Below are 27386 nucleotides of genomic sequence, written 5' to 3'. Positions count from 1 at the left end.
GTCCCAGCTGTGCTCCCCCACAGCCTGCTGTGCTCCTGCACACTGGCAAAACATGAGAAGCTGAAAGGTCCTCGATGCCTCAGCAGCAACGATAAACATCAGTGCACTATCAGCGTTCTTCTCATAACGAATCCCAGGCTAAAACCAAAACACAGAGCTCTTCTAGCTGCTAAAAAGGAAAACTAACTCTGTCCCAGTCAAAACCAGGACACTGCCATTTTTCTTTATTCACTTTAAAAACCAAACTTGAGAGGAAAAAACACATTCTGCCATGGGCGGTTACCTAAATATTCGTGTGACTCTGTAGTAGACCTGGACTTCCAGATGAATAGCATAGACCTCTATCAGTTTAACACAGCAGAATGACTGTACATTGACAACATGTGTGGGAAGTGCTGCCAAATGGATATCAGAGACACCTGGATGGTTGCTCTCTGGGTATTTGCTGATGATAAATAGTAGCAAGACTCAGGAGCACTCAGGAAATCTACTGTAACGGAATTTGTTTGGTTTATTCTTTCCTTTACTTTGTACTCCCACACTTAGTCCTGTCCCAGTCCCTTTTTCTTCCCGCTCTTCATGTTTCATCCAGTTCCTGTTCTCCTGGCAGCACTCCATAAATTGTTTGTCCCAGGCTCTTTGTCCAGCCAGTTGTGGGTTTCCGTCTCTTGTGAGAAGAGTTGGGTAACTTTGTATGGATGTACTGCAATGCAATAACAGTCAATACCTTTTCTGGCCAGAGTGGAAATAAAGCAAACCAAGGTTGGAAACTCCTTTGTGGTTATTACCAAATTACTAGTCCAGTTACTTGTTGCTTTATTTGGCCAATGTGGTGTGAGGCAGAAAAATGCAAGCTGCTGTATTTCAGAAAAAAATTAAGATATGATTAGTTTATGAAAATCTGCCCTCTTTATCATTCAGTGTCTGTTCTGTTACAGGAAAGCAGCTCTGGAGGCTACTCTGAGAAAGAAGATTGAATTTGAGAAAAAAGCATTGTATATTGTTGAACAACTACTGGAAGAGAACATTACTGAAGAGTTCTTTCTGAATTCTGTAGGTGTTGCTAGCTTTTATGCTATTTTGTGTCGTAGTGTTCAACTTTTTTTAAAAAAAACGCTTGGAACAATTTGCTGCAGTTTAAAGTAGACCATTTATTCCCTCTCTTGCCAGCTCTGATGATGATTGCCTTATTTTAAAAGGTTCTGCAGTGAAAACGTGGCCTAGTTTTGCAGGACTGTATACATTTATGAATCCTCACTTTATTACTACAGCCTTTGTTTATGCCTCCGTGGTTCTGGATGGATAGGTGAAGTATAAAAATTTACACATCGCATCAATCTGTGAATTTAGACAAAGTCTATAATGCCCCTCAGTTTATCTGGCAGCGCAGTTTTGCTGGAAAGGTACAATGATTATTCTTGTTAAAGTTTTGAATAGACTGGTAAATAGGTGTACAAAACATGTAAATAGAGGAAAATTATGAAACAGGTGCAAACAGAGGCAAAATTATGAGGCTTTTCTATATGTAAAAAGAAGTCCCCATGTCTGTCTGCTTTCCGTGTTTACCCTTTTACCACTTTTACTGTGTAGGTTCTAAATGTTGTTTGTTAAACTTATTAAATAACTGTTATAAAATGAAAAATATTTATTTGTTTATGAGATGTTTTGAGTATGACAAATGACAGATTTTCTAGTGTTTGTTGTTGAAATATTTTCTTGTCATTTTAGGGAAAATGTATAACTCCATCTCACTATAAAGACGTTGTGGATGAACGGTCTATCATCAAACTATGTGGTTATCCTCTATGTCAAAATAAACTGGAAAATGTAAGTTGCTTTTTATTAATGCTGTTATCATAAGAATCTCTTAATGATTTTATTCTCTTCCATTTTCTTTTTAATTTTATACTTAAAATAGAATCACAGAATGGTTTGGGTTTGAAGGGACCTTAAAGATCATCTAGTTCCAACCCAAAATATTAAGCATGGATTAAAATACTGTCAAGTAATGGGCCAGACATCATATCATTCCATTTTAGTATAATCCTTGAAGTAAAAGGTAAAATTTGATCAGCTGACAACCATTACTGTATGACAGAATCAGTTAGCATCTATTTGACAGTAATAAAGGTGAACGAGATATGGTTTCATGGCCTTCCTTTGTGCATGCAGAAACTTTCTAATCTTGTTCCTTCTTCAGTGTAACCACATAACTCTGTGAGAAGGATTGAAGTGAAAAAATAATGCAATGCAGGGATATCACTATGTGAATTCATATACTTCTGCTCTAAAAATGTACGTTACCTGTGTCAAAATAAATCATAATCACACTAATTTAAGTGTGGTATGTCAGAGCTTAAGCAGAACTTAGAGTTCATTTAGATAACCTGTGATGTAATACCAGTTGTGGTACACCTTATCTGTAAAAAATCTACTCAAGTACAAAAAATGTTGCTGTTTTGGACTTTGTATTTCCTCACAGAAATTCACTTGGAAATGGTATTAAATTTTATGTAAGGTCTTCTCTGGGTTTGTCTGGGTAGTGGTGGGGGGTCTCTGATAGTACAGTCTCACATGCATGTAAATAGATAGGGATTAAAGAAGGTCATATCTGTAATTGCCCGACGCTTACACGTGAGTCAAGTTTCTACTATGACAGATCTGTTGTTTTCTGTTCAGCGTTGGCTTTCTTGTCGATCTGAAGTTGTTTTTTACTAACAGTGAGATGTAAATGATTAAAGATAAATTGCCATTCTTACATCTGAGAAGGTGCAATATCAAAAGAATTGAGAGAAAAGGTGGTTGTAGCATTCAGTTAAAATGAAACATATTACACATATGAAATATGTGGATTAAGAATTAAGTTTTCCATAAAGTCATGATGGAAGTAACAGTCTTGCTGATGAAAGCATATTGTTTAGGTGCCAAAACAGAAGTACAGAATTTCAACAAAAACGAACAGAGTTTATGATATCACTGAAAGAAAGGTATGGTAACAAGTCTTATTTATAAAATGTATTTAATATTGTTTCAACATCAGAAATGCATTTTGTAACAGCATTCATATAGTGGCTTGATGCAGAGCCAATATGTCAGAAATCATTTTCAGGAACTGTTAGTATATGAAGTTTTTCATGCATTTCAGTTTTTAGATGCTCTCTTTGGAAAGACAAAAAACCCCTATTTTCTTCTGTAAATTTAAACATAACATGGAAAGTTTTACTTGGTTAGCAGTTTGCATGTGGTACAGCTGACCTGTTGAAGACGTTTGTGAAGAAGTGTTCTCTGTTTTACTTCAGTATAGACAATGAGCTTTAGTAGGGTCAAAGTGCACATCCTTTTCTTTCACTGAAGTTTGCAGTGGTGTAATACAAGTTACATCTTATGCGTTTCTTAGTGTGACCACCTTTAGGGTTCTTTTGTGAGGACTTTCAACAAAACCTATCTCTTCACAAAGTCTGATTCTTTCTTTAAGCATATTCATGAATGTGCCTTAGTAAAAGTCCTCTTTGCCTGCTCACAGGATACGCAGTCACTTACAGGTGCTTATATGATAAATTGTAGGATAAATGTTTCTAGTTCCAGAACAAATTTCTTCAGTTTTGCTAGTATAGATGTTCCTTTTCCCTGGTTACAACTCCAGGGTACACAAATTCTGCGAATTGCTTTCTCAAGCTACTAAGCAAGATTCCAAGAAGTGGGATGTTTTGTCTTGTGCACTGATACAAGTGTGCAAGTTAATTTTTCAAAGATACTGCAAAATTTTTATGTGTTGTTCTGAGCATTGCAAAATATCTGAGTTCTGTTGCCAACCAAAATTTTCATTATTAAACATCTGAATTTTATTACATGTCTTTATGACCATCTTGTTGGGTTAGGGATTGCTCTTTGAACAGTTTTGGTTTTTTTTTAAATTGTTTTTATATAGAATCCAACACTGGTTTGCTTCTCAGTATGTAATAAAAGTGCAAAAATCAGAAAAGTGCAGAAAAAATAAGAAGCTTCAAGGGACTTGTGGGGAATGGGACAGACCTATTTGATAGGTTTGGTTTCTCAGGTGAATGAGAAACTTAGTCATAGGCTTAAAAAGAACTGTGAGTTGGTACTTAAATTTTACTTTAACTGTTGACTTTTGTACTTTTCTATGAGTATTGAAGTTGTCTTTAGTTATATTTTCTTGCCTTCTCTCTTCCAGTGCTTTTGCAGCAACTTTTGTTATAGAGCATCTAAATATTTTGAAGCTCAAATTTCCAAAAGTCCAGTATGGATGCGAGAAGAAGAAAAGTAAGTATAACCTCATACATTCATTGCTCCTTTTGAAAATATTATTTTCTCTATCCAAGCTGCAATGCGAATTGATTAGCTGCAGTGCACTAAAATGATTAGGCTGAAGCAGAAGTAACTGATGTTAACATGTTAGCTTAGCATGGTGTTCGTTTTAAAGGTGTTGTTGCCATATTGATCACGATAATTGACGTGACTCAGTACTACTCGTGACTACCCAGTAGGCATGACCGTGTTAGTTTAGAAAGCAGACTAGTCATAAATAATAAACTCCTATTAACTTTAAAATGGACTTATTAGGATTGGATTTTTACAAACCATGTCATGTTCAAGATGAATTCATCTTATCCTGTTGAGATTTCTAATTTTAGCACAGCACTTGGCATTGGTCTTAAGGTTAGACTGTGAATGCTTGCACCTGAAAGCAGACTATAACATGAAGAGGTTATTTTTCCTGGCTAAAATTCTTAATTTCAGATTGCCCATTTCCTGCTGTTACTGCAATACACATTTTGGAATGGCATGATGCAGTCCACGTTTCTAGCTTAGGGAACATAGGCTTGCAAATGAGGAATTGAGCCAATGGGTGTCACTGTTTAACAATAAGTACTTGCCTAGAGACTGTTCAGCTGAATTTATTCAGCTTTCGTTTTCCACTACTTTTCATAGTCTCCTGGTTTTCAACAAAAGAAACTAGCTAAAATTAAATGTTTGAGCTTGGTTTCACAGTTCAGATCAGCCATATGAAATATCTTATCAATGGAGAAGAGGTTTAGAGCAGCCTGATCTGATCTGAAGGATTCTGGTGGGTAAAACTAGTCTCTTAATTAAATGTTTAAGTAAGCGTACTAGTGTTTTTGTGCACATTTTGCTGTCTTTAAAGAAAGTATTTAAAAGTCTCCCTTTATTCTTAGCATCGAAAGTGTATAGTTCTGATATGCCTGAAGTAGTTATTTATGCTGTGTGGTGGTGGGGAGGCGATATTTTCAAAAAACAAACAAACCAACCCGTAGATAGTTCATGGCTGGGTACGTCTGTTTGCACAACCACATACGTGTGCACGCACCGATGAACATTTGCACGTTCAGATATCTGAAATTCTTTTGACAGAAAAGGCTACAACCTCCACTTAAAACACTTAAAACTCTGAAAAGTGTTATTTGGAGTTAATAACTCCTGCCTCATAACTGAATTGAAGCAGATTAACTGCAAGTAGAGCTTTGGAAAGAAACCCGTCAGAATTTGTTTAGTTATAGTTCTTAGAATTTCTGGAAACCTTTGAATTTTCTTAAAGCATTATAAGCTTTAAGCATTTAAAAGCATTTTAGCATTTTTAAGCATAAAAGCATTTTTAAGTATCGAAAGCATTTTCTTAAAGCAGTATAACTCAATAGCCTGATTTTTAACGAAGTAAAATTTTAGATAAGTAAAGATAGCCTGAATATTCATATTTTTTGCATTAATTTGGAGCATTTTTCTATAAATGGCCCAAGATTGTTTTTACTATAGGAACTTTGTGACCTGTGAGGATCTTGGCATGTTTAGTTTGTTGAAAAGGAGACCAAAGGGTGATCTGAAAGCAGTCTACGACTGCTGGAAAAACATCAGAAAGGTTACAGACCCAAACTATTCTTGGTTAATGGCAGAAAACTTAACAAGGAGTGATGGCCACAAATTATTGCATGGATGATTCACGTTGGACACTGGGGGAGGGGGAAAATTGTGCTGAGGTTATGGTGAAACGAAACAGGATAGTCAGCAATGTTTTAAAATCTACATTTTTGGAGGTTTTCAAGGTTTAAACTTCATGAATTTGTGGCTGACCTAATCTAGTGCTGGTGACAATTACATTAGAAGCAGGAGGTCAGATTAGAGACCTCCAGAGGTCCTTTCTGACTAACATTTGTGTGACTCGCTGATTGTGTTACATGTTGTTCAACGTAACAGCATCGTGCTGCAGGCACTTGAGTCATGCTCTGTGAACATGTGTGTATAAACCTGCTCTCACTAACCCTGCTTTGAACAGAGGGTGTTGGACTAGAAGAGCATCAAATGTCCCTTCCAACCTCAACTATGTATTTTATGTATTAATGTGTATTTCATGAGCATTGATTTAGCAGAAAAATTTTCATTCTGTATCTTCTTTTTTCAGACCACCAGACATAGAGCTGCTAAAGGAGGGACAGAGGTATACTGAACAATAATAATCTTTGTTATATGCACTTATAGTTAGAAATATTAACATCAGGTGAAAGGGGAATCTTTGATTTCCTGTGTTACAGAAGAGACCTTATTAGAACCTACACAAAGGATTTTCTTGTTTAGTTTTTTCCTTTGTGGTTCTAAAACAGCATATTTGATCTGTATGATTTAGCGTACAGCTGCTCTTGGCCTGTGTATCTTAATTGAGCCTGTTGAAATCTGAAACAAATACACTGTTTGTACTTTGCATATTTTATACCATCAATTCTTTATAAAGAAAATAGTACCAATTATATGTGATGAAAGCTTCTGTACTACTTATTCTAAAACATCTATATCAGCTAAAATGAAATCATGCTATTCTTTCATCTCTCTGTACCTTGCTGTGTATTGACTTTTTGTTTCTTTCCTTTTGCAACGCATGGCCATTAGGTGGCAAACTTACATATGGTAAAAACAGCTCTGCTGTCCCCTGATTTTAGGGTATTGTATTCTTATACATGTTAAGATGCCTATCCTCATTTTAAAATTGCACCATTCATCGTGCTAAGTCTGACATGATCCTGTTTTCCTTAATAATGGCTTTTTTGCTATTCTAACTGCCAATAAGCAACTGAGAATTCACTTCTCTAAACAGTGTGTGTAGTTGTTTTCTTGATTGCAGAACATTACAACTCTTTGAGTTCGGGAAGACTTTTAGAAAAGCAGCCATGATTCTTAAAGCAAAAAAGTACACTTCTATTATAAGGGAAAAATGCTTTATTTATCTTTCTTATACAAGAATGAGAAGCTATTACAGGTAACACCCATTTCTTATTTCATTGATAGCTTGTGTTTTCTGTTACAGCGGACAGTCTGGAGAAGAGGTGAAACTATGTGATGAAGTAATTAAAACTTCTGACATTGAAAATCCTAGGATATCTTCAAATCCATGTGAATCTGGTTTTCATGACACAGCCAGTGACAGCAGTAGTGATACTGAACAAGAATTTGTTTCTTCTGTCCTACCAGGAAATCAATCAAGTTCAGCCAATTTTGCACAGCAGTTGCATAAAAACAGCATCCTAAAAAAGAAGCAAGCTCAGAAAGTCTGTTCCAGCCCTAAAACTGAAGACTCAGATGTGGTAGAGGCCACTGAACGACTATCTAATTGTAAATTAGATGCTCAGGAAGAAACGTATTCTTGCTCTGTTCAGAACAAAATAACTGCAACGCCTTCAAAAAATACTACTCCAGGAAAATCAAGTGCTTCAGAAAACTATGAAAACACCTGTAGTGGCTCACAGATAGTTTTTCTAGGTGTGAGCAAAAGAGGGGCAGAACATCTTAAAAGAACATTAGCTAACTCAAAAGAACGTAAAAAAACTGAACTGAGGGATCCGGTTAATTCCAAAGGCAGTTTATTAGAAGTGCTTAAGCAAACACTGACGGAATGGAGAACTGAGGAAACTTTAAAATTTCTCTATGGTCCAAACTACACTTCTTTATACTCATCAAAATGCCCATCATCTGCCAACCAGGAGAATGAAGAACTTGATGAGGATGACTTAGATGCAGCTGATGATCTCACTGTTGCTGTCGGAGGGTCTGAAAACAGTTTGAACTATTCTTTACCTTTCACAAGCCCAGGTGGAATAGCTAAGCCTGTGCCTAGTTATGAAAAGTTAAAAGAAGAAACAGAATTCCTAGAACTCCGAGTAAAAGAGTTCTATAAAGGAAAGTGCATCTTGGCTGAAGAGGCGGTGACACATGCACAAGCAGAGGAACATCCGAGCAAAGACAAAGTAGGTGTCCAGTGGAATACTGTTGAGGCCGCCTTCCAAGAATTATTATGAGCTCTTTGTTTCTGTCATCATAAGAGGATGTGGCCAGTGTAATATCAAGCTATTAATGTAAAATAGTAAAAGGAAGGTTGGATAGATTCTCAACAGTCCCATAAGATTGAAGAATCATATTTTATATTGGTAAGAATGAGTTTGTTGCCCCAGTGTGTCTCAGTGACTGTTTGGGACACGTTCAGTTCTGATAGCTGTCTTTCAGTTTGTGAAGCATGAAGGTAAGGAAGGTTTACTTAGACGAAACAATCTATCATAAGACAAAGTAGACTTTGGGTCAGGAGGGAACAGACGTATTTGGTGAGTTTTTTCCCTCCCTCTTTGATTCATTAAATAAAATTTTTATTTAATGATTTCTTGCCTTTTATTCATGCCAGCATGTACTTCAGATTGGATTTCTTTCTTCTCTTGAGTAGGACTAGCTCTCTGGCATTACATATTGTTAAAATTCTCTGATTTGTTGTAAAATTCCTGCTGATTTGTTCTGATATGTTAGCTGCAAGCTAAAAAATTTGGAAAAAGAACTCAGGAGGATTTGCAGACCAAAAGAAATAGAGTGGTCTGAGGTTTTAACCCTTCCAGGTCAAACAAACCAGCTGACAGCAGCTGAGTAGTGTTGTCACTACTGTAAAAACAGTATGCTGACTAGCCTAGGTAGGTTGTACAGTTTGTACTAGCATGTGAAATTGCCTTTGCTTTTAGAGTTCAAGTACGATGTTAGCTTCAGAGGGTATTTTCATAGTGCTGCTTCTTGTAAAACAAAGCTATTACGTTGCTTCTTGGAAAAAGTTTGCTCTGACTTAAGTTTTGAAGGAATTTACCATTAGTTGAATTAAAGTATCTAGCATAGGGAAGGGGAAAAGTAGGTTAGCTGCACACTGTAAATTGGGTCAGATTAAGCAAACTTCAGTCCATTAAGAAATTACCAGTTGGTGTTTTTTTCTCTTCAGAGATAAGAGTTTTCTTATGTTTCAACGTTTATTGATAAGCCGTGACTATTTTAATGCGTTGACTTTAACACCTATAACCTAGCACTTAATTAAAGTTTTTCGTCTGATACAGGATGATCAACAGGAAGATCTCACCTTCCCACTTGTTGATTCAAATGCACAAATGCAGATTAGAAAGCGAATCGTCCTTGAAAAACTGAGAAAAGCGTAAGTATCCTTTACTGTGGTAAATATCAGGCTGAAGTTGGTGCTCATTCATCATCATTTTAAGAAACAAACACTGTGGAAGGATATTCTGGCTTTTTCTAGGCACCCTTATTGCCCTAAAGAGCTTACCTATTTTTGAGTCAGTCCTCTGCGGTACATTTGCAGGTATCATTTTGCACAGCCTGCTGAGGTGAACGTCAGAATCTCGCTACTAATGTGTTCTGTAGAAGAAACCCGTCCCTTCTCGCAAGCATTGCAACTTGTGGTTGACAGCATTCCAGTCTGACATCACAGCATGTTCCCACTCTTCAGTAGTTGGGAGAAGTCAACAGAATTGTGCCATTACATTGAAAATTTCTTTCAGTTTTGAATCTAAATGTTGGTGTAACACAAGGAGCTTAATATGAGAATATGTGCTTAAAAAAAATAGTAATTCCTTTCCTTCAGTTATCTGGAAATAATAGAGTTGAATCTTAAAACTTTCCTCTCACCAGACCTTTTTCACGTACATAAAAGGGCTTTGCAGTCCCAGAAAAGCGATTAAGTCATCTCTGCTGTAGCTGTTAAAATTATTGAATTGTCAAAGGTGAGAGGACCTTGAAAATACTCCTGTTGTCGAGGCAATGCAGATAAATGAGTGTTTGAAGGCCATGACTGTGGCGGTCTTGTTAGGGATATTTTGCTTTTCTGTGGTTGTAGTTTGTGTTAGCTAGCCAAACTAGGTTTTGCAGAAGCTTTAACTAAAAAAAAATACATAACCAAAACTCCTCCCAAAAAACTCCATTCTATTTCTCTCTACCTGCAACAAGTGTGGACAGGCCACAAACTTGGAATCAAACCATGCTGCCAAAAAAGGTGGCTCTCTCTGATCTCTCTGTAAATGTCAATGTCATGTAGATTCCAAGGGCTACTACTGTATGGTAAAGCAGTTTCTCTGCTGCTTCAAATTTTTCCACAAGTTTGTCAGTCATTTTCAGCTTCTAGCAAAATTTCTGTTGAACTTAAAAGTCTGGTACTCCGTGAACAGAAGATAAGAAGGACAGAATGTTTTTTTCTTAGTTTCTTCAAAGGTTTTATTCTTGACTGTCCCCTTTAGTTGGTCTTTTTAAATTTTATGAGGTGATGCAGTAGTCCTGTAACACTCAAGTAAGAGAATTTTCATAGTGATAAAGTAATGATTTCTTGGTGTGTTTAGGTGAGGTCGGTGGGAATACGAATATGCCCAGCATCGTGAGTCCTGTGTTTGGTTTTTGTAAAACATGCATTGATGTAAAGGAGAATAAGAGATCTTGATTCTTACAGCAATATTGATGCACCGTGTGTATATGTGCATATAAATGTAACTAACTGGATATTCAAATGCAAGAGGATGTTAAAGAAGTAAATAGAAGCAAAAATTTCATCCTAAATGTGAAAAACAATGCATGTTATTTCCAGCATTTGGGGATACTGACAACTAGTTAAACAGTATGTGGGGTTTATTGTGTGCTGCTGTATCAATTTTTACACACAGTAAAGTAGGAAGGCAATCTGTCTTAGAATTTCTTTCTTTTGAAATTTTATTTTTACTCTACTATCATCTTGATTACAACTGTCAGGCTTACAGTGGAATGTTATTTCTGTTGCATCTATGTGAGTCTGAGGTTAGCAGATATATTCTCTGTGCAAACCTCATTTAGACATGTAGTTTCTTTTTGTATTGTTGTTTTTGAACCAAGTATATATAAGTATTTGAAACATTTATGAGGCCTGGAATTCTAATCCTCATAATGTAAGCACTTTGATTTTTTGTTAAGAATGTCGTGTCAGAACAGAAATGTAAAGTTAACAGTTGAGTATACTTGTAAAACTGTATTTAATTTCTTCTTGATGTTCACACTGAACTAGAGCTTCTTATTTTTGAAAACAAACTGTTGTGAAGATGTTGCCCAAACACCACTCAGAGGAACCTGAAATGTAAACTGCAGGCCCGGTCTGCTGCACAAAAGTCAGTCTCTTTTTATTAACTTTCATGAGCTTTGGTGGAAGTCCTACTTGAGAAGAAACGAGAAAGAGAGGAAAATGTCTGTTGACCAGGGTCTTTTGCCTTCTAGATTACCTGCAGTTTTGGGCCCTCTTCAGATTATTCCAGGTGATGTTTACACCGAGCTAAAAAATCTTGTCAAAACTTTCCGGTGAGTATTGGTCTTTATTTAGAGGTTCTTTTTGATTGACTGATTAATTAAACATGCTGTTGAATGATTTGTGATTTGGGCACAGAGAGGGCCCCATTGCAGATTTGCCATTTTCTAGCTGTGTGTTCATGTAGGTAATGTCACATTCCCTGTGGACTAACAAATCAACCCTTTTCCTGCTCCTGACAGTGGCTAGGTCACCAGGAGTATTTGTAGATTTTTAAAAACTAGGCCAGTGGTCTCTGGAGGATGATGGTGAGTCTTTTAAAGGTTCTGCTACCTCGTCACCTCCTATTAAGCGTGATTTTCTGAGATCTGTCACTTTGTTTTGCTCTGGCTCCTTACAGCCAGGCTAAATGGTTTTAATGTGATTAATAATTGTTACCACTAATTTCTAGAGCCAGGAAGAAGGTCCAGTTTGACCTGTCTTGTTCCTGATTTCAAGGGAAAGTAGATCTAGTGGACACTTTACCACAACAGTTGAAGCTTCTGCTTCAGTCGAAAGCCCTAAAGACAGTATTTGGAAACACTGGGATAAAGGAGGAGGGGAAAATAGAATGGTGGTAACTTCTCTGAACTTTTTTAGGTTTTCTTTGGGACACAACTCTCATAACTTGGGCCTAGATCATGTCCTGCATCTTGAGGCATTGTCAGGAAAAGGAGCAACAGCAGTTGCTAACTCTGTGTACATTGTCACTCTTGAAAATTCCCCACCACCTCCCCAACCTGCATGAGGTTTACATGTAAATTTTCCAAAACTCCTTCATGTGATGTTTGCCACAAGGAATCTAAGCTTTGGTGAATAGAAACACATCTTTACCTGATTCCTTGTGATTTATCTGATGTCTGGAAGGACACCACTAAAACAGAGATCTCCAGATGGAGGATTTCTTACTATGGAAGATACTCCCTTCCTGGTGAATGTGTGCATGATCTCGAATGGAACCACATCTCTTTAATTTGGACTTTGATCCCAATACCTGGCTCGTGTAGCAATAATTTATCATATTTTAAAAGTCTCATCTGATCTATGTCTGATCCCTCAGATAACACATCATGAGTTTATTTTTAAGTCTTTTTTGTTATGAAGTAATTTGAAGGTAATGGTAGAAAGTTTTTGGGGCTCTCTTACTGTGAAGATTCCAGATAAATTGTTTAGAAATTCAGCATTTTGGGTGGGAGATGGTTGAAGACAACTGTGGGCACTACACAAGAATTTGCAAGTGCCTTTATATGTAGATTACTTGAACGTTAATGGCGTTTTATTGTCACTGATAGCAAAACAATACAAAAATACAGGAAATAGGTAAGCAATAAAAACCTTTAGGCCCTTTCTCCTTCTTGCATTTCTGATAGGAAGGGTCTGTCGATACACAAAAGCTAGGCCGTGCATATTAAGACGAAGGCATAGGTTTCAATGTCCAGTTCTGTATGTAGATTTAAATTTACTTAATGTGTGTGGTCTCTCTGATTTTTCATCCAATGCTATGGCAGGGGGACCTGGGATAAATTTTAAGTGGTATTTATGTTTGCAGGGTATAGAAATTTAAATGTTACTTTCTTTGTTAATGTGGTTAAAATGCTTAATGACTATGGAGGGAGCACTGACAAATGCTAGTGCTCTTTCCTGCTTTTTGTACTGGAAATATTTCAGGTTGAAGAACTTGCCAAAGAGGGTAGGAGATAAAACACATGGCTGTAGTAGAGCTTAGCTGAAGAAGGGTAAAAGAGCATGTGGTGAACTAAGCAACAATGATTTTCAGCTCCATTGGTTTTTAAAGGAACACTTGCAGTTCAGCGTCCTTTGGGCAGCATTTTATTCAATCACCACTGCTGGGAAACGCACTAGAGAGATCTCAAGAGACATTTTAGAATGGTTAGAGCTCTTCCCAAACAAAGTCCCTCAGTGCCTGTAAGCTTTTGTTACGAAAACTGAGATGTCAAATAATTCTCCAGAGTGTGTAAGGGCACTTTGTTAAAAGATCAAGAGAAAATTAGCTATTTACGTATAAATTGAGGCTAAATGATTGTGTTTGTCAATGTGTGGTTGTGAGTTTTTTTTAAAGCATAGTATTTCATATTGAAAATAAAATTTTGTCTGTATCTTATGGTTGCAAGTATTTTAATTCCTTTTATGGAGCTTCTCATTGTCATTGAACTCTGTCAATGAATATGATACCGTTGTTTCCTAAAGATGCGTTCAAGACTTTTTATTACAGCTTTGTGTTAATTGTTTCCCAGACAATATTTTAGCTTTTAAATATGTGTTGCAAGTGCATTTTATCTAGTGTATACACTCACTAATAGGCTTTTACCTATTACCCTTTGTCGTGGGTTATGTTGAACCGCCCCACACACAGCCGGTCACTCCCCCTCCCCCACCCCCAGGAATGAGGGAGAGAATTAAAGGATAAACGTGAAACCCGTGGGTTGAGATAAGAATGATTTAATACAGATGATTTAATACAATGTAGGTGCTCACCACCCCTCGTATGCGAAACCCGTCTCGTCCCGAAAACTGCAAATCCCGGACGAACGCGAGGCCCCGAAATAGAGAGGGGCAGAGAGAGAGAGAAAGAGAGAGAGAGAGAAAGAAAAAAAAAACAGCAGAGCAGCAGCGCAGCAAGCGCAAAAGAGCAAAAGTGCAAAAAGAGCAAAAGCGCAAAAGCCCCTCTTCCCGGCTGACCCTCGCTTTTATACTGGGCATGACGCTGCATGATATGGAATACTAATTGGCCAGTTTGGCCCTCAGTCTTAAGTTCCACACAAATGACAAGGGGAATCGTGTCCCCCTTGTCCCAGCTATGCTCCCCCCTTATCCTGCCGTGTTTCTGTACTCCGCACACTGAAAAGTCCTTGGAGTTTCACTTCCAACCACAAACATCAGCTTGCTATCAACATTCTTCTCAGAGTGAGCCTCTGAGTGAAACCAAAACAGGGAGCTCTTCTGGCTGTTAAAAAAAAAACTCTGTCCCAGCTAAAACTGGGACACCCTTGTTAAGTGGAATTTTAGGTTCTGGGTTTAAAGTCAATCAGCAATACTTTGTCATAGACAAATTGCTATATGGAAATGTGAAAGTACCAGAATGTTAATGACCTTTTCTCAAGTAAATGGGCTTCTCTTGAAGAGAGCCTAAAGTTAAAACAGTAGTTGTCATTTTCGCTAGTTGTCATCAAGCTAAATTATCCTACAGTATGTAAATATGTTGCTCTTTGTCAGCGGGTAGAATAGCTGTCTTTTATGATTAAATTGGTCTAGTCGAAGCCTAAAGAAAAACAGTCTATGCTTTAGTATTTGCCTGTGCTGGCCTGGGTTAGTTAAACTTCTCTCATCTTAGTGCAACTTTTGGAAAAATTAGATAGCTGAGGTCCCCTAAAGTCACAATTTTATGTCCTAATCCCATGAAGTCAGCTTGCTGCCTTACAGAATAGGCAAATGGCCAAACCAACAGGTCACGTTCTTGTGACATTACATACGCCTGCACCCGGGAATCTGGATGTGTGAACAAAAAGGCTGCTTCATCTGCAAAGTTGCTGATGACTCCACTTTGCAACAAAGATAAATTGTAAAACCAAAGAAAGGAGGAAAATCTTTTCCATCTGGGGCACATTTTTTTTCTTCTTCTCCCAGTGCAAGAACACAGGTGTACCAGGTAAAACTGAAAGACAGGAAGCACAGACCTGTTCAAAATAATGTTTCTTCACCACATGTACATTTAGTACCAATAACTCATTGCTACTAGCTATTAGCCAAATTTATAGTAACATGTTAAAAATTGAGCTCACAGATTCATAGATGACAAGTATATTCTCATTCTAAGGATAAACAACTTCTAGAAAAGGAAATAACATTCCAGACTATAATTTTTAAATACATACAAAGAAAAATATACTTTAAAAAGATTGTTTTATATTAACCAGTTACACTTTCTTGCATCTTGTTCGTAATAATCTGATGCAAGGGTTGTGGTGGAGGATAACTATTTAGAGTAATAATCCTAGTGTTCATCTGCCATTCCTCGTTGGACAGTGTTCCTGTTATCAAATTGTTTCCTAGAAATCCCAGGAATTGTAATGCTGCTGAGGATAGGGTGTTGAGCTTCTACATTGCCGATTTTCTTTCCTATAACTTCAAGTTCCCTCTGGTCCCTGTTCAAGTTCTTGCACAAGGCACTTAGGGATGTGCTTGAATCTGCTGCCACAGCAGGCACTGTTTACAAATCAGGCCATCATTTGCTAATGGAGTTCTGCTAGCAAAATTTGCAGCTGACAATAATTAAATGGAAAGACAACTAAAGGAAAAGAAATGGAACTGACTGTGTATGCTCCTTTTCTGTAATTTTTGGGTTTACTTTTTTTTATTTATTGGTTACTTTAACCTTGGACTCCCCTGTATTCCTACAACTTCCGTATTGGAGTTCAATTACTTTGCAGGCTGGGCACTAGTCAGTTATTGAGATGTCATTTGGGATGGTATGTTTATGCATCTTACTCTTTAGTCCTTTATCCTGTCAGTCTTGGATCCACCTGCTTATTCTGAGCTCCTTCATAGAGTATTAAAACTGCTGCATGAGTCCTGCTGCCTACTGGATGGTGGAAGCAGTCAAGTCCAGCTGCAGTACATCTTACTGAGATGAACCACAACACCAACAAACTAGCAACTAAGTGACCCACACAGCTCTTTGGGATCATCCAGCCTTCTTGGCTTACCTATCCTGCCCTACAGAGGCCAAGGAAGTAGAGACATTCTGTTTTGAGAAGTTGCATATTATTTTCTTTCTTTGGGGAGGTGAGGGAGAATTTAGCCAAATTCTTTTAACAGAAAATATTTCACTACAGAACTCAAATCATGTACACAAAGTCTTGTAGAATTTTAACATTTCCTCATTATGTGTTTATGATAGAAATCTAGTGACCTCTCTTTTGTAAATTGTTCTGAAGTAACAGTTTTGGCTAGAGGCAAGACAAAGAATTAATGAACCATTTTTACAGAGGACTTGCGCTTCCCTGTTTTCTGAAAGCTTTGCTCTTCAGAGGCCTTGGTGTTGACACACAGCTTGTTTTTGAAAGTGACTGCCCTTCCACTGCTTCTTATTATTTAAGGCTTCACACCTGTAGGTTGCTAGCTTTAGTCTGATCTGCCTGAAGTGGGTTTTTTTCAGCTGCACAAGTGCTTTAGGACAGGTGTTATACTGAAAGGTTACTCATTGTGGAAGCCTGACTTGACTGTTCATCCAGTCCAGTGACAGTAGTACATCAGCAGATCCATATTGCCATATCCTGCTGGTTACCTGTGTCTTTTGACTGCCTCCTTCATAAATAGCATATTGATGGCAATGACTAGTGTTCAGACCTTGCCAATCAATACTAACATTGAATAAGAGTTAATTGACACAAATAACTGCATCTCTCAGTTTGTGTACAAGAATGACACCTTCCTGTGCTCTGATCAATAATAACTCCGTGTAGAGCATTGAAATAAAGCTGCTTTCTCTATTTGACAGAGTTTTCTCAGGTGGCTTGGAGCTGTCTCTTCCATTGTGTCTCGTCATAGCAGATTAACTGGAATGTTACATATGAATTGCTTGTCAAGATGATTCCATCAGGCATTTCTTGGTAGTGTTTATCGCTGTCATCAGTATTGAGTCAAAACATTCAGCCTTTCTTTTGTTTCTTGTTGTACAGCCAGAAAAATGTAACTGTTTACCAGATACAAGCTTTGTTGCCAGCTAATGCCATTAGCTATTTCAAATAGTAATTGGGAAATGTGAATCTCTTAATAACAAAAATAATCTGTATTTGCTGGAAATATTGTTTCTAGTTTGATGTGACAGTTCCTGTACATGTAGTACAAAACATTGCTTTTCCTTTCATCATTTAACAGAACTCAGGCTGTTGAGACACTATTTGAGTAATCATTGCTTCAGAATCTTATTTTCGTTGGAAGACTAGAAGATTCGAGCAGAAAAATAGGATAATATTGCTTTAATCATTACTATCCTTAAGTAAAAATTAATTTTCTTAATTTTTAATATATTTCTGAAATAGAGAAATGCAAAATGATCCTATATAACATCTTACTCATAATTGCATTTTTAATTACCGTTTTGAGTATTATTTTGGGGAATTAGTTGAACATAATTTGAATTTTAGCAATGGCAAGTACAAATACTTTTATTTTCCCACTTTTTAGCACTTTTTTGAGTAACTATATATTTGCCTAAAGAAATTAAAAAAAAAAAAATTCTTACTGGGTAAGAAAACCCTGGATTTGAATTTTTTACCAGGTATGTAATTTCAAGCAACCTCTTATCTTCACTAGTGTCTGTACAAGTGAGTATGAATGACAGGGTAGCGTCATTCTGGATCTGAATTTAAACAAGGCTGCATAGAAGGGAAGCTGAGAGCAAGAAGGAAGCAAAGAGGCACTCACCTCTCAGTATTTCTGTTGGATGGCACCCTCTGCTTGAATAAAATTAATTCTGGTAGCCTTTTTGGCTATCCGCATAACCACAGCTTCAATTCACGTGAATTGCTTTAAGTCAGATTAACATTTAATTTGAAGCAGATCTGCCCTATTAAGAAGTTCAGCCAAATGGGTCAGCAGGTATAAAATGCAGCAGTGCTTTTGTTGAGCACCCATGTGGTTCTTGATTCACACCTCATTTTCTTGCTCTTATATCTGCACTGTCTCCCATTGAGTAGGCTAGAATTGTGAGCTTCCATTTTAAAAAGCAAGAATCATCAGAAGATTGTCTCCAGTACCTTAAAAAGTCCAGCCTGTTTCCGCAAGATTAGCTTTTACAGCAAATCTGGATCTGAAGCCAACAGGGGAGAAAACTTAAGTGTAGGAAGGTCCGTCTTTTCAGAAATGCATGTGCAGTTCCTGAGAATTTCCCAATGGGAATGAGTGAGAGCTGAGCCCCCCCAGCAGCCAGGACTATTTGTGAGCTAATTCAAAGAATTAGCTTCTGTTCAATCTTCCCCATCCCGCTTTCATATAGAAAAAGGAGACATACAGGGAATTCTGCAATTCCTCCATTACAGGATAAAACGAGAGAAAAGTCTGAAAGTTGGTGAATTGCTCAGCTGTAATGGCTACATTGTAACTCAGTGTATTTTAATGGTAGACTTAAATCAAAATTCAGCAGTTAAAATCTGTTTACTTTCACTCTGAAATGTTCTGATTTTTTTTTTTTTATTACTTTTTCAGGTTAACAAACAGAAATATTATTCACAAAATGCCTGAATGGACTTTGATTGCTATTGTTTTGTTATCTGTGTAAGTACCCTTTAATGTCAAATATTCTCATACGCAACTGTCTTAACGAGCCTATCAAGACAAGATTTAATTTTCACATAAAAGGAGGGAAGCATTTCTTTAAATTAGCAAGGGAATCAACAATTATTTGTGTCACACGAATTAACTAAATTCTCTTGACAAAACGGGATTGTCCTACTTGTAACAGCATGTTAACAATGGACAAACTTAATGTTACGTTAAAAAAAGAAAAGTAAAAAAAGTTAAAAAAAAATCTTTAGGGATTTTTAAAGAGGACTGATGGGGTGAAGGAGGAGTATACTTCGCTGTCTTTCATTTGCTGCTGACAGACATTCTTACCCTCTCTGACAGTAGGACAAAATGACGTGTATTGTATTACTTGGTTTTGGCATAACTTATATTTCTCATTTTCCTTCTCATTTCTTAAAAGATTTCACTTTCACGATTAAAGTCGAATTACTTCCATAAAGATATGGTGTGCTTTGAAATATGTTTGTTTGTGTATTCTAGCAAACGTCTTTGAGAGGGGAAAGCTTTTTTAGCAGCTCCCAAATTTCTGAAAGGAATGCTGGGACCCAGTATTTTATTTTTTTACAAGGGCATGTAGTGATAGGACAAGGGGCAATTGCTTTAAACTGAAAGAGGATAGATCTGGATTAGATATAAGGAAGACATTTTTTACTAACGAGGGTGGCAAAACACTGGAACAGTTTGCCCAGAAAATTTGTGGATGCTCCATCCCTGGAACTGTTCAAGGCCAGGTTAGATGAGTCTTTGAGCAACCTGATCTAGTGGAAGGTGTCCCTGCCCATAGCAAGGATTGGACTTAGATGATCTTTAAGATCTCTTCCAACCCAAATTATTCTATGATTTTATGATTTTGATGAGCATTAGCTTTACTGCTTAAGATTATGATACTACAGTGCCTACAGCCCTCCTTAGCTTTGTGCTACTTACTGTAGAAGCATTTTCCTAATTGGGAACCCTGATTTTATTACAGTGTCTTTCAGTAAGCTTCTACACAGAGGCATGATCTATAAAAGCTATATAGTCATATGCATCAAATAACTTCTTTGATTTACATTCTCCAAATTCATAAACGTTTCTGAGGTTAAAGACACAAACTCTGCAGTGTGTAAAACAAACAGTTCTCTCAGAAATTTGTATTAAACATTTAACATTAGTTCACCTTTTAAGAAATCGCTGATGGTTGCACACAGTGTCAGGCCCTGCCTTTCAGTAGGGTTAAACCATCCACCAATCTTTGTATGTCTTTTGGCTTGAATTACAAGATTGCAAAAATCTTATTCCAGAGGCTGTTTATTACTGCATTGCTGCTGCTTTTTTTTCGGTTTCCTGGGTCACTGGAGCCTGTAGGACAGAGAAGTACTTAGATATTCACAGGTCAAGAAGTGTTGTGGGCCAGCCTGATAGCATCCCCAGTACTGCACTTACTTTCCTTGATATTACTTCAGTCTGACACATTGTTCTGGCGTTACTGTCCCAAGGAAGACTATACCAGCAGGCATTAGAGTAGGCTTCAGTGAGCCTTCCATCTGTGTCACCCAGCCAGATACTGCTCAAATGATTCATTAAATCAGAACACAGAAAGTAACTTTACTTGAATGCCTTGGCATAAATTTTTTATCAACTATAAGAACAAATCTTTTGTCATTTTTACTATATATTCTTATGGTTGAATTGGTAATTTGTGAAACAGATCTTATTAATTTTTCAAGTAGTTTCTGTACATTCAGAGAAACAGTGACTCTTTGATCAGAAGTTAAAATATGTTGCTGGTCTCTGCATATGATGAGCTCTAAACGTTTACATACCTAATGATTGTTTTACAGTTGCTTTAAAATGTTATACAAGTAGCAGGCAGTCTTGGTAGCAATCAGTAGGAGCAGAGAACCAAGTCTGTTTTTACTTTTGCTTTTTAAGAGTCTGCTCCTAAACAGATGAATGATATTTGATCCTAAAATAGAGTAGATTTTACTTCTAATATTATTTTAGTGAAGTCATGAATAAAATTCCTGTTGACTTCAGCTTATTGTAAGTTTCTTGCAAGCTCATGATCTTCAGGTTTTGAACAACTTCTCTCAGCCCCCTTTGAGGAGAGGATGTGGAAGAATGTAGATAGGGCAGAATAAGTGTTACAGTTGCTCTAAGAAGATTGTGTGTCGCATCATTTCTGGGAAGATTAAAAGAACATTGGATTATTTGGGAATTCTAATCAAACTTCAATATTTAGTGGAGGCCAGAAGTGTGCAGGGAAAGGCTACTGAAGACCTGGGCAACCCCTCGCAGACAGATCCTCAGATTGTGGCCCTTTCTCACCTCCTGCAGTCTGCCAAGGAATCTGTCCTATCTTAATAATATTGCTCATAAAAAGAATTACACTCTATTAAAGTCTCATCTGGCTTCCCCTTAGTTATACTGAGAGAGGATGTGCGTTGCAGCACACGTAATGTCATTTAGATTGGCAGAGTTGTATGGAGCCTGAGTCAGAGTGGCTCTTCATTAGCTTCTGTCACTGAAAGAGGAGAACCTTTTCAGAATATGTAATCACAGGTCTTGACCTGATCTCAGACACAGCGTGGCTGTTTTGCTCCTAACACTAAGCAGTGCAGTAGCATAAGCAACGCCCTGGAAGAGGGTACTACTTCCCCTTTCCAGGAGGATGAAAGACCATGTTACAGGTACTCTGGTGTGTAGGAGGTATAAGAACAGAGACTACAGAAGACAGAGTGAGCATGAGATTTCAGGGTATACCTCAGAAGCAACTTCTAAGACCTCAAGTATTTTTTGTTTTGTTTGGAAGGGGGCAGTAGTTTTGTTTAAAGTAGTAACTGTTGGACTTTGCTTGCACCCCATTTTGTGCATCGATATTGCGGCTCACCACTTCCTTCTCGTATATGGCTAGCGTGTGCCGAGGGCTCAGCAGTGTACTTCACTGCACAGTGCACTCTCAGAGTGCTCCGACCCTTCTCATGGTACGCTACTAGGTGGAATAACTGTTATCATTACTGCTGTATTGAATTCTAGTGTCATCGCTGCTTAATACTTTGTATTAGGTTATAATAATGCTATCCTCTCTTCATTGGAGTGTGCATATTAACTCTTTGTAGGATACAGCTTGTTGGATAGTCATAATATCTGATTTTTGTGCTTAAATTAGACCTAGGCTGCCTTTATAGTCTGCTGGTCCTCAAGAAGCTATTAAAAGTACTTACGTGCCCTGAAGTTTACTGACTATTAAAGAAACCTGGGCTTCCAATTTATTGCTCTGAAATAAAATGCCTGAAACCTATAGACAGCGTGACTGTCTTTCTCAAAGTATAAAATGTTGGAGAACGCAAGAGTGGAGCATTACCTCTTCCTAGTGAACAGCTGGATTTATTCAATCAAATTACCGTATAAAATACAGTCTCAGCTTTTATTGAAAATCTAGCCTGAGGCACTCCTCTCGTTATGACCAGCACGTTCAGCAATGTTGTATCGACCTTCTTAGAGTACACTTTGACAGCCAGAGAATTATGTTCAAATAATTGCATTCATGCCTCTCAGGGAGTGGGTGATTCTTTAAAATGATCCACAGATCGAATTTCTTACCTACTTGTCGTTTATAATAATTTTGGCAGTGGTAGATTTCTGTGTCTTCCTGTTGCAATGTTTAGTGTGTTAAGCAGAATTTTTTGTTACAGTAATAGCAGCTACTTTTTTCTAGTACTGTATACTAGAATACAGAAGTTGTATCTTTTTCTACCAAAGAACTTTACAAGATACCAAATGAAGCAGATAAATAGATACAAATACAGTAGTTCAAGAAAGAATGGAGAAAGCAGCGGGAAGATTGGTTGCTATACAAGCATGGGCACTTGCTGTTTTTAGTGTATACCCCTGGTACAGTCTAATGGAAAGCTTTCAAGATATTTTCAGGAAATGTCTGCTTTCATCTTACTTATCTGAGCTGGCTGGTTCCAGTGAACTGTGTGGTCAGCCGCATCTACAGAGCCTATGCAAGAGGTTCCCCTGCTAAAAGCTTTGAAGCATTTCAAAATGTTCTGGGATTAGTTTATAAGCATTCAGCTGCAGTATTTAAACAAACTCAAAATGACCATGATCACTAAACAAAAGCCATCATTATATGTGTGCAGCCACTTTAGATAAATGTGTCATGTGGAGATGCACTCTAGAGGTTTACTGTCTTGGAGATAACAGTTCAGGAACTGGAGAATCTTGGGTTCAGCTATGCGTTTTTACTTCTTTGCACACAAGAGCACATCTATTGCTCAACACTGACATTTCTAAGTTATTTTAAGAGGAATTCAGGTATCTCTACTGTGTTTTGTCTGAAAATATCTGAATGTTTGAAATGTACAAATACATACTGGATAAGGATCACACTTGCAAAGTGACTCTTTTTCCTACATAAACGAAATACAAGTCAGCTGGATGATCTTTTATTTAGCAAGTCTGATGATAGAAGATTTGTTTTAGGTTTCAGCTGAGAAAAATTATGTATCGTTAAACTAGAAATGTAATTATTTTCCATTTCAAAACAGGGTTTGGAGGAACAAAAAATCTTTTTTATAAAAGTGTTTGAATGTTGTCATAGTATTGTCTCTACTCTTGGTCTCTATCTGTAGAGTTATATTAATGTGTGAAATAGAGAAAAGGCAAGTTTGTCTTCATACATTAAAAAATTAAAAAGTATATTCTTTCCTTTCTCTCTCTTTAATAATTTTAGGTTGTCATTTGGTGAGTGTGAACTCAGATAGGTTTTCTGTTAAGCAGTTCTTGCTTATCAGCACTTTCTAAGCAAACTCAAATCTGCTTATTTGGCATATTGTGGAGGAGATCAGTATTACTTTACTTCCTCCTAGCATGTTCCAGTATTACTTAGGAAGCATATATATAGAACAATATTTTGAGGCATCTGCAGTGTTGTTAATTGGGACATTAATCAGTGCCGACTCTAAAATTAATTAAATATCTTCATCATTCATAAAGGAGAAAACAGAAGAAGAAACCTTAGCAGTTTCCAAGATGTTTCTCCTCATACAAAAAAACCCTGCGGTGTTGACGTAGTGCTCTTACACAGGACAGTGACACTGTGGATTTCATTGCAGCACGCACAGCTGCAGTCTTTCTCTATTCCAGTATTTCTCATGGATAGCTTTCTGAATGGGAGATTTGGAAGTGCTGTGTAACTGTCATGCACGTCCAGCACAAACTCTCCGAGGTGAGTCCAGGATATCTAGTTCCCCTTTACAGTTCTGGTCCTTGACCTCATCAGCAGGAGTGGAGCCTTAGCACACGCTGTCTCCTGGACTTCTGTTGCATGGAGTGTTAGGGGGCTTGGCTCAGAAAGCTGTCTTCTCTGCACCTGCCAGTTTTGCTGCCCAGTGCAAGGGAAGAGCAGGGTCATGGCTTTCTGCCCAGTGTCCTGGAAATCCCTCCAAGAGACAGAAGTCTGTATGTTACCAGCAGCTCTATGTGTGAGCATTCAGACTGAAGTCATGCCCAACTGTGCAGAGCTGGTGTGCAAAGTGCGTCACCAGTTACAAATTGTCCTTCGTGGTGGTGTTCTTCTGACTAGTATTTTTGTTGGAATCTAGGAATGCTTTTGTGTTGAACATAATTTTGGATCTTCTGCTTTAGGCACCCTTGGGAACTTTATGTTCCAAATATAGTTGTGAATTAAGAATACAGCAGTAGAGAAAGTACTTTCCTCTACCACTTCATTTTTGCCTTTTGTGTGAGTAAACAAGAGATTTTTGTTGCAACTTCTGTTTCGACTCTCTGAAAGACAGCATGCTAGATTTCAGAAGACTGCTTTATCATGTTGACTCTTTGGGGAGGTGACTCGGTCAGTGGAGTTCATGTCCCGTTGAACTCTATGCCACAACTGTGTGCTGATCAAGCAGATGAAAAAATTGCCCAGCCCTGTTAGAGAGAGAACTGTTTTAAATTTTATGTTTCTTGAAAAGGTATATATTTAGAAGATTTCTTTTGTAATATCGTTTTTCCTCCTTCCATAATTGCTGCATACAGCTTTGCTTATTGAAAGTCATGTCATAGCACAGAATAAGCTGTACAGTTACACGGTAATATAGACTGTTCCGAATTAATGCTGCAGGTAAGACACGAGTAATCCACACTTTTAACAGCTGCCCTAAACTTAATTTTAAACTAAATGTATTTTAACTTCGTCCACTGAGCAAACTGAACTGTTAATTTTGCAACTGAATCGTGAAGCTGTAGCCCTATGAAAATATACTTGCTTCCTTATTAATAATTAATCTTAATACATTCAATGCAAACATTTTTTTTTATCATGAAACATTACCCATCTGTTAAAAGAAAAACATGACTTTGACACACGCTTGCATCTTTTATTTTCTGAGTTCTAGCTTTATCTTAGTAAACTTTCTAAAGAACAGCCTACATTAATGGGGGCATGTCACATAGGCAGTGTTTTTGACTTACAGGAAGCTTCATCGTAAGATGAAAATCAGTGTTGATTTGGCTTGCTGTTTCTGCACCCAAAAAAAATGTAGAAGTACACATGATTGGAAGGGTTACTATGGCTTCCTAGCATGTGATCCCCAGGTATTAGAATGTAAAACCTTATGATGCTAGACAGTAAGACAGTGCTTCGTTCAGGAGATTCTAGTTTCCTTTGTCATATTGCTATTGAAAGTGACAGACCTGATAATGGCAGTGTTTTTGCTATGAAGTGTATAAAGGCTTTTAAGGAGGAAGAATCCTGAAAGTGATTAAAAACCATTAAGATCTTAAAGCTTTATGAATGAATTATGTCTTAGTTGAATATTTGAGCTAACTTAAAATTTACTTGAATCAGAACGGTGGTCCACAGACCTACTGAAAGACCCGCGCATCAAAGATCTGTGTCAGGGAGAAATAGAGACATGCATTTTATCAGCTTTCCTATCCATAATGTTATGTTGGAGAATGTTGGTCTTCCTATAGTATTCTACAGTGACTAGGGATAAACTAAAAATTACTCAGAGGTATGAAAAATTTGGAGGGGAGAGAAGATTGCAACCAGTTAATTCAGAAAGGAGGCAAGTTATTTTTTATGTGATAATTGATAGTGGGCAGTACACTGATGGACTGGAGATTTGCTTTCTTTTCCTAATGCTGTAGCAATCCAGTGCAGAGGAAGTTGAACTTCTCATTAGTTTGTTACTTCTTGAGATACAAAAACATTTTGACACCCGGTGGTCTCATCCAGTCTGGCAATTAAGTTCTGATCCTGATGTGGGATGTTAACAGTGAAGGCAAAAAATGTGCTGTATCTTCTGAAATTTGTTCCTTTCATATTTATGAAAACAAAATTTTCATAAATTCTTTCTTCTCCCATTCCTTCCCAAAAGTAAAAGTGTGCTTTAAATTGGCTGGTGGCAAACATAGCTAACCAGTATATGGGAGTTTAGTCCAGAAAATGCGATGTGTATACGTATAATTACATGCTATTAGGTGCAAAACCAGCATCGGTGCAAAAACTGCACAGGTGCTTGATTGTTTAGAGGCTCAGGATCTCATTACGTTTCATTTCATTTTGATGTATACCACACTCATACCCTGTGTTCCACAGAAATGAATATAACACTCTGTCTCTTCCGCCCTCTCTGTCCATCTCTATCCATCTGAACATTTTAAGAAGACACTGGATAGATCTAACTCCTTCATGATAAAACTCAGTATTTCTGAGATGAGGAATTCAGGTTTTTTAAAAGGATAAAGAATAGTTGAGATTCATGTGGCTCTTTGTATTTGTTTCAAACCTCATCACATATTCTGCTTTTTTTAGGTATACATTTAGGTCAGTGTACTTTCACAACTCAGTGTTAATAGTTTTCTTCTATTACAGAGATGGTAAAATTGAGATTAGGAGTAGAAAAGTGATTTAGTGGAGATCATCAAGGCAGTGATCTGGAAATAATTAAACAGGAAGAGGGTTTGGGGTTTGGTTTTGTTTTGTTCTAAACCTGCTGTGAGCTGGCATGCCTGGGAAGAGGTGCTTAAGAATCTCATTTTGAGAGGTCCAAAACTGCACTTGCATTTGTTTTCACAACTGGGAAATGCAAGTAGAAAAATATTGAGGTCCTTATGTTTAACTTCTGAAGAAAAAAAATTTGGACACAGTGGAAGCAAGTCTATTCCCAGCATGTCTCTTTACTCAGCTGCATTGTTCCAGGTGTTTGACCTGCATGTTGGACTGAAAGGCAGATAATCAAGTTACAATGGTAGAAAGTTGTGAAACTAAACTATGATCAATTTTATGGTCGTTGTTTCCATAGTAACTGAGTACAGGGGAGTACATTTTATAAAGTCAGGTATTGACAAATTATTTACCTAAGCATATTGCATTGTAGCTGTTTTAACTGCTAGACGGTATATTTTATTTAATCTTTATTGA

At 37.4% G+C, this 27386-nt stretch overlaps 1 protein-coding gene across 2 annotated transcripts in view; it reads left to right on the top strand.

Annotated features, from left to right (window-relative positions):
- The window catches only part of RPAP2 (RNA polymerase II associated protein 2), a 42276-nt gene that overhangs the window by 1777 nt on the left and 13113 nt on the right, over positions 1 to 27386 (top strand). For both annotated transcript variants that reach the window (XM_086617501.1, XM_086617502.1), the window contains exons 3-11: positions 939 to 1053; positions 1729 to 1827; positions 2922 to 2987; positions 4196 to 4284; positions 6437 to 6472; positions 7334 to 8270; positions 9384 to 9478; positions 11572 to 11652; positions 18866 to 18934. In XM_086617501.1, the coding sequence (XP_086473627.1) occupies positions 939 to 1053; positions 1729 to 1827; positions 2922 to 2987; positions 4196 to 4284; positions 6437 to 6472; positions 7334 to 8270; positions 9384 to 9478; positions 11572 to 11652; positions 18866 to 18934 (1587 nt within the window). The remainder of the gene's footprint in view (positions 1 to 938; positions 1054 to 1728; positions 1828 to 2921; positions 2988 to 4195; positions 4285 to 6436; positions 6473 to 7333; positions 8271 to 9383; positions 9479 to 11571; positions 11653 to 18865; positions 18935 to 27386) is intronic.

Source organism: Tauraco erythrolophus, chromosome 10, assembly GCF_009769465.1.
Source record: "Tauraco erythrolophus isolate bTauEry1 chromosome 10, bTauEry1.pri, whole genome shotgun sequence".
In the NCBI taxonomy this organism is placed as follows: domain Eukaryota; kingdom Metazoa; phylum Chordata; class Aves; order Musophagiformes; family Musophagidae; genus Tauraco; species Tauraco erythrolophus.
The sequence above is the reverse complement of the archived record's forward strand: the minus strand, read 5'-3'. Positions and strand labels throughout refer to the sequence as shown.